The following is a 17,319-nucleotide window of genomic DNA, read 5'->3' on the forward strand; positions in this document are numbered from 1 at the left end:
CATGACAATAGCCCATAAGAACTGTTGCATCAGTTACACATCATGAGATTACCAAATAGGGAAAGAGTAGGAAGCTTTCTTTAACAGCTAGAGAAATTGAAGTCAGTTGCTCAAGAGAGTGTCAATGGTTCAGACACTGAAAACTGGCTTAAGTTATGCATAATGTATATTCTTTTGATACTTAACCTTCACATACAAGTTGAGAAAAGATACTTTCTTCTTTCCCAACTTTAGGGAAAGATGCTAATTTTACCATGTATTTGACACGTCTGTAACCAGAAGTTCACAATTTAAAGTTCCCATGAATGCTGCCCATTTTTCCACTAATATTTACCCACATTACACATCTAAAATTTGTTGTTGTTATTAGTACCATCCAGTCGATTCCAACTCCCAGCGCTGCTGTGGACAGAGCGGAACCCTGCGTGGTCTTTCAGTGCCATCGTCTCACCTTCCAGCGCTCTATCACAGTGCTCCACTGCTATCACTTAGATATAAAGAGATTGGTACCAGAGAGCAAAGATCTATGTTCTAATCTTCAGTCTAAACTCATTATTTGTCCAGTAGTTTACATCATCTCTTTGAGTCCTAGTTTGGGGTTTCAAAAAAAGTAATGGTGATAGCTTTTACCTTTACTTACAGCAATTACTACAATTCATTTAGCTATCTATGAGATGCATGCTTTGAAAGCAAAAGTAGTATAGAAATGCAAATTATTATTACGATTAGCTGATAACGTATCTTTTTCTCCTACCAAATGTCCTTTATTTTGGACTACTTTTCCTTCTTCCAGCATTCTTCAGTGCCTCCCCATTTCAAGATGTCTTCTCTAATTAAGTAGTTACCACCAGACCCTCACATGTACATCGCTAGCAACCATCACAATATTAAGTTCCATCTATTAAGTATCATTTTCTGGATGTTTCATAAAACCCGCAAAATCAATGATCCCAAACCATGCTTATATTTGTAGATGTTTTTATTCTGTGTACCTTGCCCCAGTCCTCCAGCTGCAGGCTTTTACTTCTCCAGCCATCCTTATCTCTTTTCACTGACTGGAACTTGAAACATGCCTTTGTGAATCTCTCTCTTATTTAATTCACATTCTGCTGGTCACCATATTTGATTGAGTCCACCTCCTAAATATCCTTGGACTATGCATCTCTTCTTCTCCACCTTACACTGCCTCTGCTATATTTTAAGCTATCGTCAGTCTATTACCTTGGCCACTACATTAGTCTTCTCCAAGTTTCTGTGCCTGCCGTGCTACCAGAAAAATTACCTTTCTAATACAAATGTGATCATATCACCCACCAGATTGAAATCCCACATATCTACAGAATAATTTCCTTTGCACAGCCCACAAAAGTTCCTTAATCTAGGCCTACCCATGCTTCCAATCTTCTTCATATTCTTCACACCTCCATTAACCACTACTTATGCATCAGTTCCATCAAACTCATACCAGTTTCCTTGATGTGGGTAATTGTGGTGTTCCCTCCTGTAGCCCCTTAATGGCCTCTTACATACTGATAACTGCAACTCATTTTCTAAGATTTAAATTCAAACATTAGATACTCTATGAAATCTCCTACCACCAAAACCTTCATTGCTCATATAAAATAATAGTACAAAAGCATTGTTTGAAAAAGAGTCATTCAGAAATATAATGCAAAGTTATTATTAGAATGGAAATAAGAAGAAACATGACAACGTACAATTCTATTTTCTGTCTTACAATCGTAAGACTTTAAGGCTGAAAGAGTTGTTACAGTCAATCCAGACCAAAGTGTTCTGTGGTTTCCATATAAAAAGTAAAACTTCTGGCCTCAAGATGAAGTTTGGGAAATTTGTATCTAGTTGTGTAATACTGACTGTATAATCTGAGTGATCCTTACACAGCATTCAAGAAAGCCATCACTATGCTACCCAACTGTGAAAAGAAAATTTGGAATCATAGAATCTGAGCTTGATGGTCTCAATGTTCCTCACTAACCACAGGGTGCTACTTAAATCTTCGTGAAGAAATGAAATTTGCCATCATTTGTACCTGCCCATATTCAAAATTCCCTGATTAAAAACAAACAGGAATTTTCTTTGCCAGTTAAAACGATTATATTTTCTTTACTTTTTCAAAAATCTACTTTGTCAAAAACTTTTGTCTAAAAAGGAAAAATATGGGGGAAACAAAGCAAGCAAAAAGAATGATTGTAGCACAATGTGTGAGAAGACAAAAGTTTTAACAAAGGAGTTGAGCAAGGCACTTCTGGCATAGCTCATAATTTCAGTGGAAACTGTTACCAATCGTCAGACACATATAGAACTCTCTCCTGGAGAAGTTTCCAAACATCCAAAACCCAATTTTTTAAATAAAATTTATTTTAAGGTGGATCAGTTTTGGAGGCTCTGAACATGTAAATCATATTTACTTTTATAATTGATCTATTTAAATTATATCATAATTGACAAAAGTTTTAAAGTGCATAAAATTACAATTGTGCTTCCTTGGAGCAGCTGCATTTCAGAGATGGAGATAGATTGGTGTGGACCAATTCAATCCATCTTCAATTAAACTCAGAGTCACTTGCTGCCCCGAGCTTGGAGTGATTTTCTTGCAAAGTGAGGTCCTCTTTTCATAGACAGTTGTTTTGAAAAGGTTTTACAGGTTTTTACCTACACCTCTTGCTTCTTGAAATGGGCCCATTAGATTCTGAACACATGGAGCTCTCTTTACTCCTTTACTTTTTAGGGTCCCCCCCCCTTTTAAATGTGTACACATTTTCTGTAAGTCTCCGATGCTGAGTTACTGGCATGAAAAATGACCCCGTTACTTGGAAAGCAGTTTTCACTTACAAGTCCCCCAGGTCCTATAATGTGTAAACCTCCTGTGCCACTTTATATGTCTGCCCCACCCCACAGAGGAGCATGTACAGGAAAAGCAGACTCCCTTCCCCCACACATTTCCTCAGTTTATTTACAAAACGTCTTGGAATGAGAATGAGCTGCTTGTGGTTCCTGTGGCTGATTCAGGGATGGTTTCCTCTAGACAGAGGATGCTGGTCAACCGTATGACCTCTCTGTAGCTAGCCCGTGCACTGCTGGGGTGAGGCTGACTGGGCTTATGGATACCCCCTCTAACTCAGCCCAATGGGGTTTGTTTTTGTGGTAGAAAACTTAGCAATAACCAAACATCACTGTTAAGACAGACTTAATAATGGTAAGATCCATCGGAGCCTAACCCTCCCACCATCAACAAAAGAAGTCAGAAATACACTGGGATGTCTTTGCACTCCTGTGCATCAAACTTTGCTTCTGATAAGGGTCAGGACTTTTCCCTTCTGGATTCCTGAAAGGTCAACAAAACTGTTAATATTGTATTTGAATAGAGAATACATTAGCAGGAGAAATCATCCCAAGCACCAGCTACGTGAGGGATGCTCCTTAGTCAGCAGTTTTCCATCAGCTCACACATAGGTGTCGACGACCAGTTAATATTTGTAAAAAGGTTCAGAGTTCTGAAGATCTCAAGTAAACGCGAATCTTCCAAATGTTTGTTTCTATTTGTTCAGACTTGCTGATGAACACTCTCACCCCACACATTGGTGACTCTTGGAAAGCTTGGAATTCTCAGGAATATGTGTAGCGGTACTTCTTAGTGTGGACTGGTCATGTCCTGACCAAATATATATTTCACTTGAGTAAGTGGAATGTGAGGGCACAAAAACTGTAAGACTTCTCTCCCGAAAGATAAACTGTTGAACATAAATTATTGTAAATACTCACATATGAGCCATGTGGAAATACTGGTAAGATAATTATCACATTTTCACCATCATATCGATTTGAAATGATAAATATTAAACTTATGTGAGAAGAAATATTTCAGGAAAGCATTGGGGGGGTGGGATGCTGAATAGCTATATAGTTTCAGAATCAGTTTGCATCGGATCAAAGAGTAAAATTGTGCTAAGACCATAGTTGAAAAAAGATATCCTAGAATGTAGTGTCCTTGAGTAAGTCCTTGAGTAAGGACTCAAGCCCTAGCCTGTGTTGTCATCCCTTCTTGAAAAAATTAGAGACGTACGCTTTCAGCCACCAATAAATGAAAAGCAAAACTAATGTGTATTGATTTCAATGAATGAGCGCAAAATTACCCAGCCTCCAATCTGCCAGAATGCTAGTTCAATGAAGATATTTTCACTATATTTATGATCTATAAATAGTTTGAGGCAATATATTCTTATTTTTCAAATGCTCAAATTTTAAGAACTTTGAAATTAAAAACAATATATGTATGTATTACAGGGAAATACCAGATTGCAGAAAAAAAGAGGGAAAAAAAATCCCAACTCATTTATCCATTACCACCCAATTGAAAGCTAAGTAAGAAAATGTATATTCTGCCCAGAGAATGTCATAGAACTCCTCTATTTGTGATTTAACCTTTGTTTTGTCTTTCTCTATTTGTCCCCCCAGTGCATCCTAACGTCAGTCAAGGCTGCCAAGGAGGCTGTGCAACGTGTTCAGATTACAATGGATGTTTGTCATGTAAGCCCAGACTATTTTTTGTTCTGGAAAGAATTGGCATGAAGCAGATTGGAGTGTGTCTCTCTTCATGTCCAAGTGGCTATTATGGAACTCGATATCCAGATATAAATAAGTGTACAAGTAAGTGCTCATACAAAATTATGTTTTTATCTCATCCTTGGGGACTTGCCAGATTTGAAATGGCCTCTAGCATATTTGTGATATTCAATGTCAAGTAAATAATAATATTTACCTGATGATTAGGCTAAACCATACTTGGACTTAGCCCTCAGAACAGGAAAATTTTCACACTTAAAAAAATGCTCAAGTTTTATGGTTTTTTTTTTTTTTCATTATAAAAGTGAAAACTGAGAACACGTTTATAACTCACTGAACCTATAGAAAAGTACTGGAAGCATCAATACCATCGGGGTTCCCTTGACCATCCCAAAATCTAAGTGTTTATAACTCAAAGAATCAATTCAGGTATTTTGGCTTCAAGAAGGATTTCAGTATAGCAATTGAAACATTTGTTTATCAGCTGGAAATAAATGTTGCAAACACTCTCGTTATCACCTCTCCTCTGTACCCTGAAGGTCTACTCTCTATACTGCGGACTGAGTAACCTTTCAAAATGTGCATTAGGAAATACCGCTCCTCTATCATACGCCATATCACTCATCTGTGACTGCCGCCCAAGCACGTTGCACTAAGCTCCCTGGCCTTCTTACAAGATCTTCCCACCTCAAGGCCTTTGTGGTTCCGTCCTGCACTCACTGTTCTGGCAGGTTGGAAAGCTCTTTGCCCACACCTTTGCTTGGCTGGCTCTCTCCTTTTATTCCAGATTCTGCTCATATGTCATCTTCTCAGAGAGGTATTCTATGACCATCTTACCCAAAACAATCAACCTCTTCCCCTTATCAGTCCTTTTCCATATCTTTTTCCCTATCTTTTGTTGTTATTTTTTCCAGAGTACTTATCACTCTGTAACCATATGGCCTGGTTTCAAAAACCAGTCTGCTCTGTGGTCCTGGGCTAGGTACATAACGTTTCCGAGCCTCAGTTTCCTTATCTATAAAATAGGAATCATCATCAGAGCTACCTCACTGGGTTGTTGTAAGGTTTAAATGGCTTAATATTGTAGAATACTCGTAGCAGTGTCTAACTCATAGTAATCACCATATAAGGATCAACTATTGTTATTCTTTATTGTGTCTCCCCTCCTAGAATGTAAGCTTTGTGAAATCTGGACTTTATCTCTCTTTTGTTCACTGCTGTCAACCAATACCTAGAATCATCCTTAGCACATAGCGGGCAATCAAATATTTGTTGGATGAATGAATGAATAGACTTCAGGAACAGCACAAAGGCAACATCCCAGCATATTTCATTAAAGTTCTGATGGAATCATTTTCACTATCATTTAATGTCAAACAGATACTTGGTCTTATAAACATTCTTGGCAGTAGACATGTTGCCAAAAACTTTTTCAAAAGGTAATCAGTACAATAATTTGGAAATCAGTGACTGACGTACGTCAACTAAATGACTGTGGAGGAATCCTTAATTCAGTCTGGCAAAATAGTTTTGAATCCTAAGTATCTGTTTGACACCAAAGTCTCCCGTGCCTGTGGGGTAGGCATCCAGACCTGGACTGACCATAGTTAAGTGAAGATAATGAAAGCGTATTTCTCTTTTCTTTTTTTTCTTTCAGAATGCAAAGCTGACTGTGATACCTGTTTCAACAAAAATTTCTGCACAAAGTGTAAAAGTGGGTTCTACTTACACCTTGGAAAGTGCCTTGACAGCTGCCCAGAAGGGTTGGAAGCCAACAACCATACTATGGAGTGCGTCAGTATCGGTGAGAAGGAATCTAAGATTTAGAAAGAATGAGAAATGCCTCAGATGGTGATGTCGGTCTCCATGGACGTGCTGCTCAAAGTCCCATTGCACAAGAACCTGCGGGCCTGTCTCTTACAGGCTCTATCCATCCTTCTTTACAGAGACACCATCTTAGTGGTGTTCCCATAGCTTTACCCAGTATGTGTCACAGTGCAATTTAACACCTGTGGCTGCTCCATTATTTCTTATTCTCCATTCTGTCAATAGCTGTTTCAACTGTTCTGATCATTATAGATATTTTTCGTGTGATTATTTACTGAAATTTCACTTATAATAATTATATATATACTTACATATATATAATATATAGATTACATATTTATTTAAACTTGATTTTTTTTTTCACTTGAGGAAGATTGGCCTTGAGCTAGCACCTGTGCCAATCTTCCTCTATTGTATTTTTGTTTGTGGGTTGCCACCACAGTATGGTTTTGATGAGTGATGTAGGTCCACGACCAGGATCCAAACCTGCAAATCCTGGGCCCCCAAAACAGAGCACACCATACTTAACCACTACACCACAGGCTGGCCTCTAAATTTGGTCTTGAACTAAATTTCCACCTTAGGGCAAGAGTTTCACAAAACACTAGGTCTGATGTCAACCACTGACCAAAATTATTTTCCAAAAGGAGAAAACATAGTCTCTGGATGCAGCCCATTAATACTCAGTAGATGGATCAACGACTCAGAGAACTGGAACCGAAGAAGTTAAAAATCACACTTTTTCTCTCACCCTGCTTTGCTGAAATGTCCTGCTTGCACAGGTATTCAGAAACAAGGAGAGGATTTTGGACTTACTCAAACTGACAGACGGACACAGTCCCAGGGTCTGACTAATTGCAGGCTGAATTTCCTGGAGGGGAGGTCCCTCAGACAAGTTGTTTGTCTAAATAACGGATCACTGTCAGGGTATATTTTCCCTCTTTTAAATGTGGTGCAGCTACTACAGCTACAAGTTTGATGAACAGTTGGGGAGCAGATGCTAAACCAAATGGGAAAACAGCATACTAAATCTCAAAGTCCCCTGGGCAAGAGCTACAAGAAGCTTTGATGCTGCACCAATGTTGGCACATGCACACAAATGTTCTCCCGATTCAGTACAAGATAGTGTCCAGGACTCCCCTGGGGGCCCCACAGACAGATCCATTCAAATCTAAAGTGCTGGAGTAATAACTCTAAAGTGGTGATTTAACCATTTCAGATCCACACGGAAAATTTACTTCTAAGCAAAGTTTTGGAGAGGATGAAATAAATAGATGATATTTTAAAGATCATTTCAGAAGCATCTGGAAAACAACAATCCTGAAACAGTTCATGGCTCCTTTTGGTCCAGTCTTTTTTTTTTCCCCCTCTAGTCAATAAAGACACAGAAAAACAACTTAGTAATAGGGTAAAAAGATACATGAGAAAGCACTGCATGTCCACCTCTTTGTAGGTCCTGAGGGCTGATGATTAGAGGTAATAAGTTCCAAACAGTGGAAAAAATAGGAACCAATTCTGTGGCATATTCAAGGACAGAAATTCGGGATGAGTTGCAGAAAAGTTTGTGGTATTTCTCTCCCCAGGAAAGAGGGCACAGGTTTAGACTGTCTTAGTTGTTGAAGGCGCAGCATTCAGTCCTTGAAAAGTCTATTTATCCTAAATGTATTAACGCTTTCCTATCACAGAGGGCATTTAATACCTGGCACTGCTGGATTAGCTATGAAAATTTACTGGTAATTTATACTACTGTTTAGACAAAGACTAGGTCTTAACGTAACTAAATTTAAGAAATTTATATATTTTAGAGTAAGGGTTAGCAATCTAAAGGCCATTTAGTGCATCGGGCTCATTGAACAGATGGGTATAAATGACCTAGGACATAGTAATAGCATAAATCAGTAACTTTTGTTTAGGGCTGGCTCTTGTGGCTGGCTCCATAAGGCAGCTCTCATCAAGCAGCGCCTAACCTACAAACGCTATATGGGCCGTGCCCATGGGCTCGCTCCAGAATTTCATGAAAAAGGATGATCTATTTGATTATCACGAAGGAACAGTAAAGCTTAGTTGTCTAATAAATATGATAACTAGGACCCAGAGAGCTGAAATGATGATCCCAAGGGTGCAATGTGAGTTATTGTCAGTGCTGTACAGTACCTTGACTCTAGCTCTCTAGTGCTCACCCAAGAGGCTGAAGAACGTGTCTCTCCTTTGCTAAAATCTACACTGTATGACTTGTTTTTTACCCAGGTGTTGAAAGGAAAGGTCATAACCAGAGAAAGTAATACCCTGATATAGAGCTGGGGCAAAAGGCTTGTCCCATAGCATATCTACTCCCCATGGTTTGCAGGTCAAATTAAGCATAAATGTCCACTGAACCCAATTTTATAGGAGAACATATTTCTTCCACTTTGTGCTCCAGATATTTGCTTCCTTTTTGCACTGTCATTCTGTCATCCCCATCGCTCCTCTTGGAGAGTTGGCCTTGTTCAAGTAGTCACAGAGGGAAGATATCCAGCTCCAAAGAGTAAGTAGCAAAGAATGAGTCCTAGTTCTGTTTTCTAGGAACGATGCAGTCAGTCAACAAGAATGAGAGCAAACAAGTAATGGTGTTGTAAAGCCACTACTGGTGGGACATCCAGTTCAACTTCTCTCCTAATTCACTGGTGGCTCAGTGCCACAGACGTTAAACTCGCACGTTCCACTTTGGCAGCCTGGGGTTCGCAGGTCTGGATCCCGGGTGTGGACCTATACACCGCTTGTCAAGCCATGCTGTGGCAGGCATCTCACATATAAAGTAGAGGAAGATGGGCATGGATGTTAGCTCAAGGCCAGTCTTCCTTAGCAAAAAAGAGGAGGATGGGGGCTGGCCCTGTGGCCGAGTGGTTAAGTTCACGCGCTCCGCTGCAGGCGGCCCAGTGTTTCATTGGTTCGAATCCTGGGCGTGGACATGGCACTGCTCATCAAACCACGCTGAGGCAGTGTCCCACATGCCACAACTAGAAGGACCCACAACAAAGAATATACAACTATGTACTGGGGGGCTTTGGGGAGAAAAAGAAAAAAATAAAATCTTTAAAAAAAAATAAAAATAAAACAATAAAAAATAATAAAAAAGAGGAGGATAGGCAGCAGATGTTAGCTGAGGGCTAATCTTCCTCAAAAAAAAAAAAAAAGAAAGAATCCCTTTTACAGTGTTCCTGTCAACCACAGCGCGACCATTTCCAGGGCCGGGGAGCTAATTCCATTTTTGAGATACTAGCTTCTTTAGTGAATAAAGATTTCCAGTGTTCAGGTTGTTCTTAATAGAAAAGATAGAAGAAATACAGAAGTTGAGTAGTTCTGTTTTTTTTTAATTACCTCTTAACCAAATAGTGCCCCAGTTCTACACTGCTCATTTAATGACCTGAATAGAATTTAAATCACCCTTTTTGTTGTCTTTACATGTTTCCCAAAGTGTCCATTTTTTCCAGAAATACTTTTAGGACACTAACATTATAGGTTCATTCTACAGTATTTTTTGAGGGAAAATTCTCCTCCTCTCAAGGCTTTTTAACCATCCTACTTATTAGACCTTTTTACTACCTGAATTCACTAGTTTTGAATATTTTTCCTCCTTCTTCTTCAGTGCAACGATCAAAGATTGTCATTAGAGTTTCATTTTCGAACCATGCACCAGCTGACTAAGGACTCAGCTACGTCTGCTGGGATTTTGTAAATCGGTTTTTCTGAAGTCTAGGTATACATTTGCTTAGATCACCTTTCCTATTATGAAAAAAGCACCAAAGTTCTGGTCACTTCCACATCATATAATTTTTTCTAATTTAGTCCTCTTAGTTCTGGCATTAAATGAATACTGGACAAAGTGACAGCTCACAAACTTTGATCTTTATTTTTCTATTTGCTTCCTTGGAGGTATTTTTATTCGTATATGCTAAAGACCCACTGCTTTTTAATAATTAATATTGGGATGGGAGATATGTCCTTAACTGGCAAGATATTATTATACCATTAAGTGACTTGGTTGCTCTATCCATTAACCAAAATTATAGTGGTGTAAGTGAGCATGAAGATTATTTTGAAAGTGGTTCAGTGAAGTTCATTTAAATTCATAGAAACCTGTGTTTACTTATCCAGTCATTTCCATTTAACTCCGTGTTGCATGCAGATACCTGAAAGGGATAAAAAGCGTGTGAAAATGTGGATGGCAAATGGATTTAAATTTCTAAAACATTTAGGTTGCCTTTCTTGAAGTTGTACGAAAGACAGCCTTCTACTCTAAAATCAGGGTTCTTTAAACCAGAAGGCAGCAAGAAAGCTTACTCGAAACTTGTTTCGGTGGACAGTCTTACGTCACCTGAAAGAATTACTGCTGTCGGCTGTTTCCATTGCTGTAAATTAGGAAGTTTTATGCCTTAAATATAAGAATAGCACCTTACAGACATTTATTTTCATTCTAAGTGCAAAAATCTCTGCAAAGAGCCAGCCCCGATGGCCTCGTGGTTAAAGTTCAGTGCTCTCACCACTTCGGCGGCCTGGGTTCACTTCCCAGTCATGGAACCATACCACTCATCTGTCAGGTGCCATGCTGTGGCAGCAGCCCACATAAAAGAACTAGAAAAACTTACAGCTCAGATATACAAACATGCACTGAGGTTTTGGGGAGGAGCAAAAAAGAAAGATCTGCAACAGATGTTAGCTCAGGGCGAATCTTTCCCTGGGGTGGAAAAAAAAGTCTCTGCAAGGAAGCCACGATTGAAGAGAAGAGATTAATGCATACGGAACAAGAAAAAAATCTACAAAAGAATTTTTAGAAAAAGTACATCAATTCATCATAGAAATCATTCGGTCAAGTTAATTCTAGAAGCAGTTTATCAGCTGAAATTGACCTAGAATTCACTTAAAATAGATACTATGCCTGAACCAAACCCATTAATAAATGACAGCGTTTAAGTACCCAAGAGCACGTGAAAGAGAAAAGGCAGGGAATTGTAGGCCAAGGACTTGGATTCGTTTTTTTGCCTAACCATTCTCTAGCACAGACGTTCTCAAACTGTGTTCTCAGGACCTGCAAATCAGCATCACATGTATTGTTAGAAATGCAAATTCCCCAGCTTCACCCCAGACAGCTGAGGCTCTGGGGATGGGGTCCAGCATTCTGTGTTTTAGAAAGCCCCTCAGCTGATTCTTTTGTACACTAAAGTTTGAGAATCATTTCTCTAGCACATAATAATGACTATTTTATCAAATTATACCCTGGATCAACCAATAAATGTATCAGTGCCCTAGAAATTGTAAGGCATTGGTAAATTGTGAGTAATTATATTAGTGCCTGGTTTAATCAACTCTAGAGTGAAAAGTAAACCCAAAGCAAGAATGAGTTTACCTGATAATATGAGAATGAAAAAATGGAAAACATTCTATTCCTGCCTTTCTCTTTCTCTTTGTTTTAAGTCATCTTGCCCAACTTCATTCTGCAGGATTTCTGCTGAGAGTTTGGGCAAGTATTGATGGAAGCAAACTTTTTTGTTTATTTAACAATTGTGAAAATATTTGTGAGCCAGCTGAGGCTCTTGCTGCTGTTCTGTTTCAGTGCACTGTGAGGCCAGTGAATGGAGTCCTTGGAGTCCATGCACGAAGAAAGGAAAAACATGTGGCTTCAAAAGAGGGACTGAAACACGGGTCCGAGAAATCATACAGCATCCTTCAGCAAAGGGTAACCTGTGTCCCCCCACCAGTGAGACAAGAAAGTGTACAGTGCAAAGAAAGAAGTGTCAGAAGGGAGAACGAGGTACAGTCATACTAACAAACTGTGCTTGTTTGAATCCTCAGAATTTGATGCAAATTTCACTTCATTTCTTAGGAAATATTTAGTATTATCACTTGTGTCTAGAACCCTGAAATATGTACCAAACCAAGAATATGTCGGCTGTAAATTACAGAATATTGATGTAATAGTTTTAAAAAAGGGAGCCTGATATCAGAAGCTTAAACTACTCTAGAAGTGTGCTAATTGAATCTTGGCAAAGGAGGCTGCATTGGATGCATTTGGGCCTCTACCTTTCTTTTAGGCCATTATCTTTCCTATCATCCGCCTTCCTAGTGCCTGGAGAACTTTTGGGAAGCCTCATAAACGCAAGGTCTAATACCATTTAGTATGAGACCATGGTGAACACCAGCCATGAGCTTATTCCTTTCTTCACTGCCTATGAACCCAAATAGTGCGATTAGGTTTAAGTTTTTGTCACCAAACTTGTTTTAAAGGTTACACAGGATTTTTAGAATATTTAAATGGTAGATGTTTTTAATACTGACTTTATAGTTAAAGTAAATGACCAAGGCCATATTTCATAAATATAATACACGAATTAATGACATTTAATCCCCAGATTTTTTTCATATTACGCTAACTTTACATATCAGATTACATAATCCATAGATAGATATTCAATAACTGTGTCAGAGCTTGTTCGGAAGTCTTACAATTGCGAAGGAGAAGTATATCATTTAATGTGATGTTTTAAGGTGATTAAACTTCCATTTAGAAGAGAATTTTTCCACCCTTCTCACTAATGTCCTCAGCGTCACTGCCTATAAATACGTTATTTAGCTTTATATAACTATTGGTAGTTATCTGGCAAGCCTATAAATGATCCTTTCAATTAATTGCATCTTGTAAGAAGTTTAGCTGCGCCTGTAGTTGAACTTCCTGTGTTTATTTCATTCATTCATTCAATCAATATTATTTCATTGACTTTTCACTTTATGGCCACGCATAAGGCTAAGCCCTGGGGTTCACAACAGAATACAGTACTGTCTCTATCTGAAGGTGCACTCAGAGTCCAATGGAGGGTTGAGATGTTTAAACAGATAATCACCATATCATAAAGTAAGAGAGATTATAGGCGTGTGAACAAATGTCAGTGGGGACGCAGAGGAGGGTGCCTTGCAAACTCCAACAGTGCTCACACAAGAAAGAATTTAAGTCACCTGTGCTTTGCCGACACCAAATGACTGGCCATCATCAGAACGTATGCAGCCTGTTGTTGCCGTTAGTAACCAAGTAGTTAATGTGATAAAATTCCCGAAGACATGGATTATTTTAAAGGGAACTTTAAGCTTTTGTAAATTTGTAAGAGCTTTTGATTAAAATTAGGCTTAAGGAATGAAAGTTGGCTAGTGAAAAAGGTCTTTCTGGCATTGGTTACCAATTAATTTAAAACATCTTACAATTTAAAAGCTGGATTTGGAAATCAAATATTTCATCACTCTACTTGTTGGTAAGCTCCCATAGCCGTACATTTACTTATGTTTACTAACTTTTCTTGAAATTTAATGACTTACAGGTGCTCTTTGCTCATATTAGTCTTTGCACAAAGACTCTACATTACTAATCAGTATTCAGTGAACTTGGCTTTTAAAATATAAGTGAAGAAAATCTTATCCAATAGAAAAATTAAATTATGATGCTAATTACATTTTATTTCCTCTATTAGAGAATGTGTTCTTTTAATATATTTTGCTATCACATGACTTAAACATTAACATTGAAAATGTCAGTTTTTAAAACTAGCAATGGATAAGTAAAGGATGCCACAAGAAGTTTGAAATAGGAACCTGTGACAAAAGCTTGGCTTAAAAGTTTCTTTCTGGCCTTTTTTCCTCCCCTCTGAGAAGGGTACAGTGTCAATTTATATTTACAAAGAGAACTTTATACAACCTTAAAAATGTAGGTGAATTATTCTTTTTCAAATTTCATAATGCATAGACTACCAAGTAGGAAATGTGGATCACATTTATAATTAAATTCCACATTCAGTTCCATTTTATTTAATCTTCATTCATCTTTCTATATGTCTGTCAAAAAATTTTTTCAAGTAGCCCAGAAATTTAAGATAGGAAGGAAACGACTTCTCTGTCCATTCCTTACTTCTCTAACCTAACAGTTTTCTTAACTTCTTTTAATGGTAACTTCTCAAATATCCTATCCGAACATTAAGAAACCAAATAGAAAAGTATTTATGACCTCTGGACAGGCCACTATATATCAAATATCAAATCAAAATAGTTACATTACCCAGAGTCCTCTCATTTAGGTTCTGAAATATATATATCTTAGAGATATATATGTACAATAAAGTGATAAAGATAAACACCATAAAGTTATGAAGACATGATTTCTCCTGCCACCAGAATAGCTATTACTTGATTTGCTCCTAAATGCTTGTAGATTCATAAGATAAGATCTTTTAGGTTCGTGGCTTGAGAATGTTTAGATGAGTAAGCTAAAAGATAAGGTCTTTTTAAAAATAAAATTTAGCCTGGAAATCTTGAATTCACACTTACATCTATCATCCCTGCTTAAGAGTTAACAATAGACAGAGGTAGATAACTCATATTTGGAAAAGGTATGGAGCATGTGTTCAGGATTTTTTCTGCTGTGTTGTAATTGCCAAAGGCAAGGTCTCTGGGGAAGAATGATAAGATCCAGAAATGACTCTCCAAAATGTACACAAAGAAGAGGCTGAATAGAAGGAAATAGTTTTTAGTAACAGAATGGATTATTCTACTTGTGAGATGCTTTTTCATGGATATATGTTGGAAAAATTGGTTGCAAAATCTTACATACACATGTTTTTCTTTACTAACATTCTTCTCTTGCTTAGAATAGTTAGAGTAAATGAATCTGGGAAGAAAAATGTAATTTCTCTAGCCCCAAATCTGAGTTTTTGTCTGATATACTATTTGTTTGCACCATTTAAGATTATTTCCCTTTACCTGACATGCTACCTTTTAATCAATCTTAACTTCTTCATCAATCACTAGCTTTAATAAGAAGTTATTACTATTGCAATACTTTCTAGCTTGAGCCTACCTAAATTAAATTATATATCTGAAATGTCAAAGATATATGACATATATTTTAAGAGATTATAAAGACTAACTTATAGGCTAGTATTACATATGCATTAAAATAATATATTGAAATAGAAGTAAACAAGGAAAAAATGCACTTTCCGTGATTCTCAACTTATATTTATTGACTCTTTTGATATACTGGGTGTAACCATCTTAGAAAAGAGGAAGTGAAACAGGACAGGTAAATATATACATGTGCCTGCATTTGATGCGCAATGGTGATTTTTGTGGAGGGGGCTGGGAAGGGGGGCAGGCAGAGGAAGGAGGATCGCCAAACATATTTTCATTCATTTGTACATTTCTTTAATTAACTGAAGACAATTTCCTAGAGATATTCAATTTTAAAGCAATTCACAAGGAATGAAAGAAATTTTCTTTGACCAATTGCATAAAGAACATACTAATTCATTACATGTAGTGTGTGATCTTGGGATAGAAAAGAGAGAGAAGGGCAGAGTCATTGAAGAAATGGGGCAGGCTCTACGTTTTTGGTGTAAAGAAGAAATAGCATCTCCTCTAGCAGAGAGAGAGAAAAGGAATCTATAAAAATATAAATAAATAAAAAGTTCAGAGACATTTCCAAGGAAGAAACACGTGTGGGAATTATTGCATTATTGGAATATATCATAGGTCGCCTTATGTGCCTTCCCAAAATTAGAAGTCATAAACGTCTACTAGTTTTTACATAAAGGAAAAGTGTTACATGTTAACTTATAAATTGCTATCAATCATGCCTTAAATGCTTTCAGTATTATAAATATGCATTGTATGTATCATAAGCACAATATTTAAAATTACAGCAAAATCAGTGTTAAAAAATCAAGCAAATAAAAAACGATGTCTGTTTTTTTCCCTAGGTTTGCTTCTCTTTTAGTTTACTTCTTACAATCTTTATAACAACTATTCCAGTGATGAATAGTTAAGTTTTTTACAGGAGGGATTTATATTAAGTATTCACTCAAATTCAAAACAAGACATCTAGCCAAGATTTCCAGAACAGTTCTCAAAATCCAAAGAGATGGATTCATTAGCTCAAAATTGTAGGATGCCAACTGGCTTAGAGTAGTTAGCTGATGTCCTCTCCCCACCTTCACCTCATGGAGGAAGACCAGCTGGCCTACAGACACTCATCCTGTTTAAGCACTGGAGGATGGGAGCTTTCTGCTCTTTCTCTACACCCAGTCAGTAGGCTAGCCCTTTGACAGAGGTCAGAGAAAATTAACGTAGTACAGAGCTGAGATAATAATGGCATGAGAGACTGTGGTTCTCAATCAAGCATGATTTTGCTCCCCAGGGAACATTTCTGATTGTCACAATGTGGGGGAGGAGAATGCTACAGCCATCTAGTGGGTAGAGGCCAGGGATGCTGCTAAATATCCCTACAATGCACAGGTCAGCTCCACAGAACACAAATTATCTGCCAGTAGTGTCAAGGATGAGAAAACCTGGTATAAAGGCAACAATCTCTCTTTGTTATCCCTTCTTGGGGACTAGTCAATCCCTAGCCAACAGGTTGTTTGTTCTGGGAAGGACCAATTGCCATTAATGAAAACCTGCACATGGTGCAAAGCTTCAATAACAAGAATAAGATGGTGGAACAGAGGGGAAATTTTTGCTCCCTGATCAATATAAAGGTAATAATCCATTTTTATAAAAATTAATAATTTTTCAATTTAAAATATTTCAGTACCACACAAAAATATTCAACCATGTCTAAAACCTCTGAAAAAGCTGGTCCACTGCAGTAATAACACTTTTCACTCTCAGAGAGATATTCCTTAGTATAAATGTATGTACTTCTGCTTAAAGGCTAAGCCCAATTTTTCATCTAATGTCCTCAATGGAGAAGCTGACCAGTTGTTTAATCACTATTTACCTTTCTCTTGACCAAGACTAATTATGTGGCTACAGTCATCTCTTGTTGTTTAATGTTCTCCTCTCTATTAGGCTGAACCATAGGAAATTGCCATTTGTGTAGGTCATAAATGGCCA

At 37.7% G+C, this 17,319-nt stretch overlaps 1 protein-coding gene across 2 annotated transcripts in view; it reads left to right on the plus strand.

The window, feature by feature from the left end:
• RSPO3 (R-spondin 3) overlaps nucleotides 1–17,319 on the plus strand; it is an 88,934-nt gene that overhangs the window by 27,493 nt on the left and 44,122 nt on the right. For both annotated transcript variants that reach the window (XM_008544686.2, XM_070559355.1), the window contains exons 2-4: nucleotides 4,477–4,668; nucleotides 6,242–6,388; nucleotides 12,002–12,199. In XM_008544686.2, coding sequence (XP_008542908.1) covers nucleotides 4,477–4,668; nucleotides 6,242–6,388; nucleotides 12,002–12,199 — 537 coding nt within the window. The remainder of the gene's footprint in view (nucleotides 1–4,476; nucleotides 4,669–6,241; nucleotides 6,389–12,001; nucleotides 12,200–17,319) is intronic.

Source organism: Equus przewalskii, chromosome 9 (assembly GCF_037783145.1).
Source record: "Equus przewalskii isolate Varuska chromosome 9, EquPr2, whole genome shotgun sequence".
Taxonomy (NCBI): domain Eukaryota; kingdom Metazoa; phylum Chordata; class Mammalia; order Perissodactyla; family Equidae; genus Equus; species Equus przewalskii.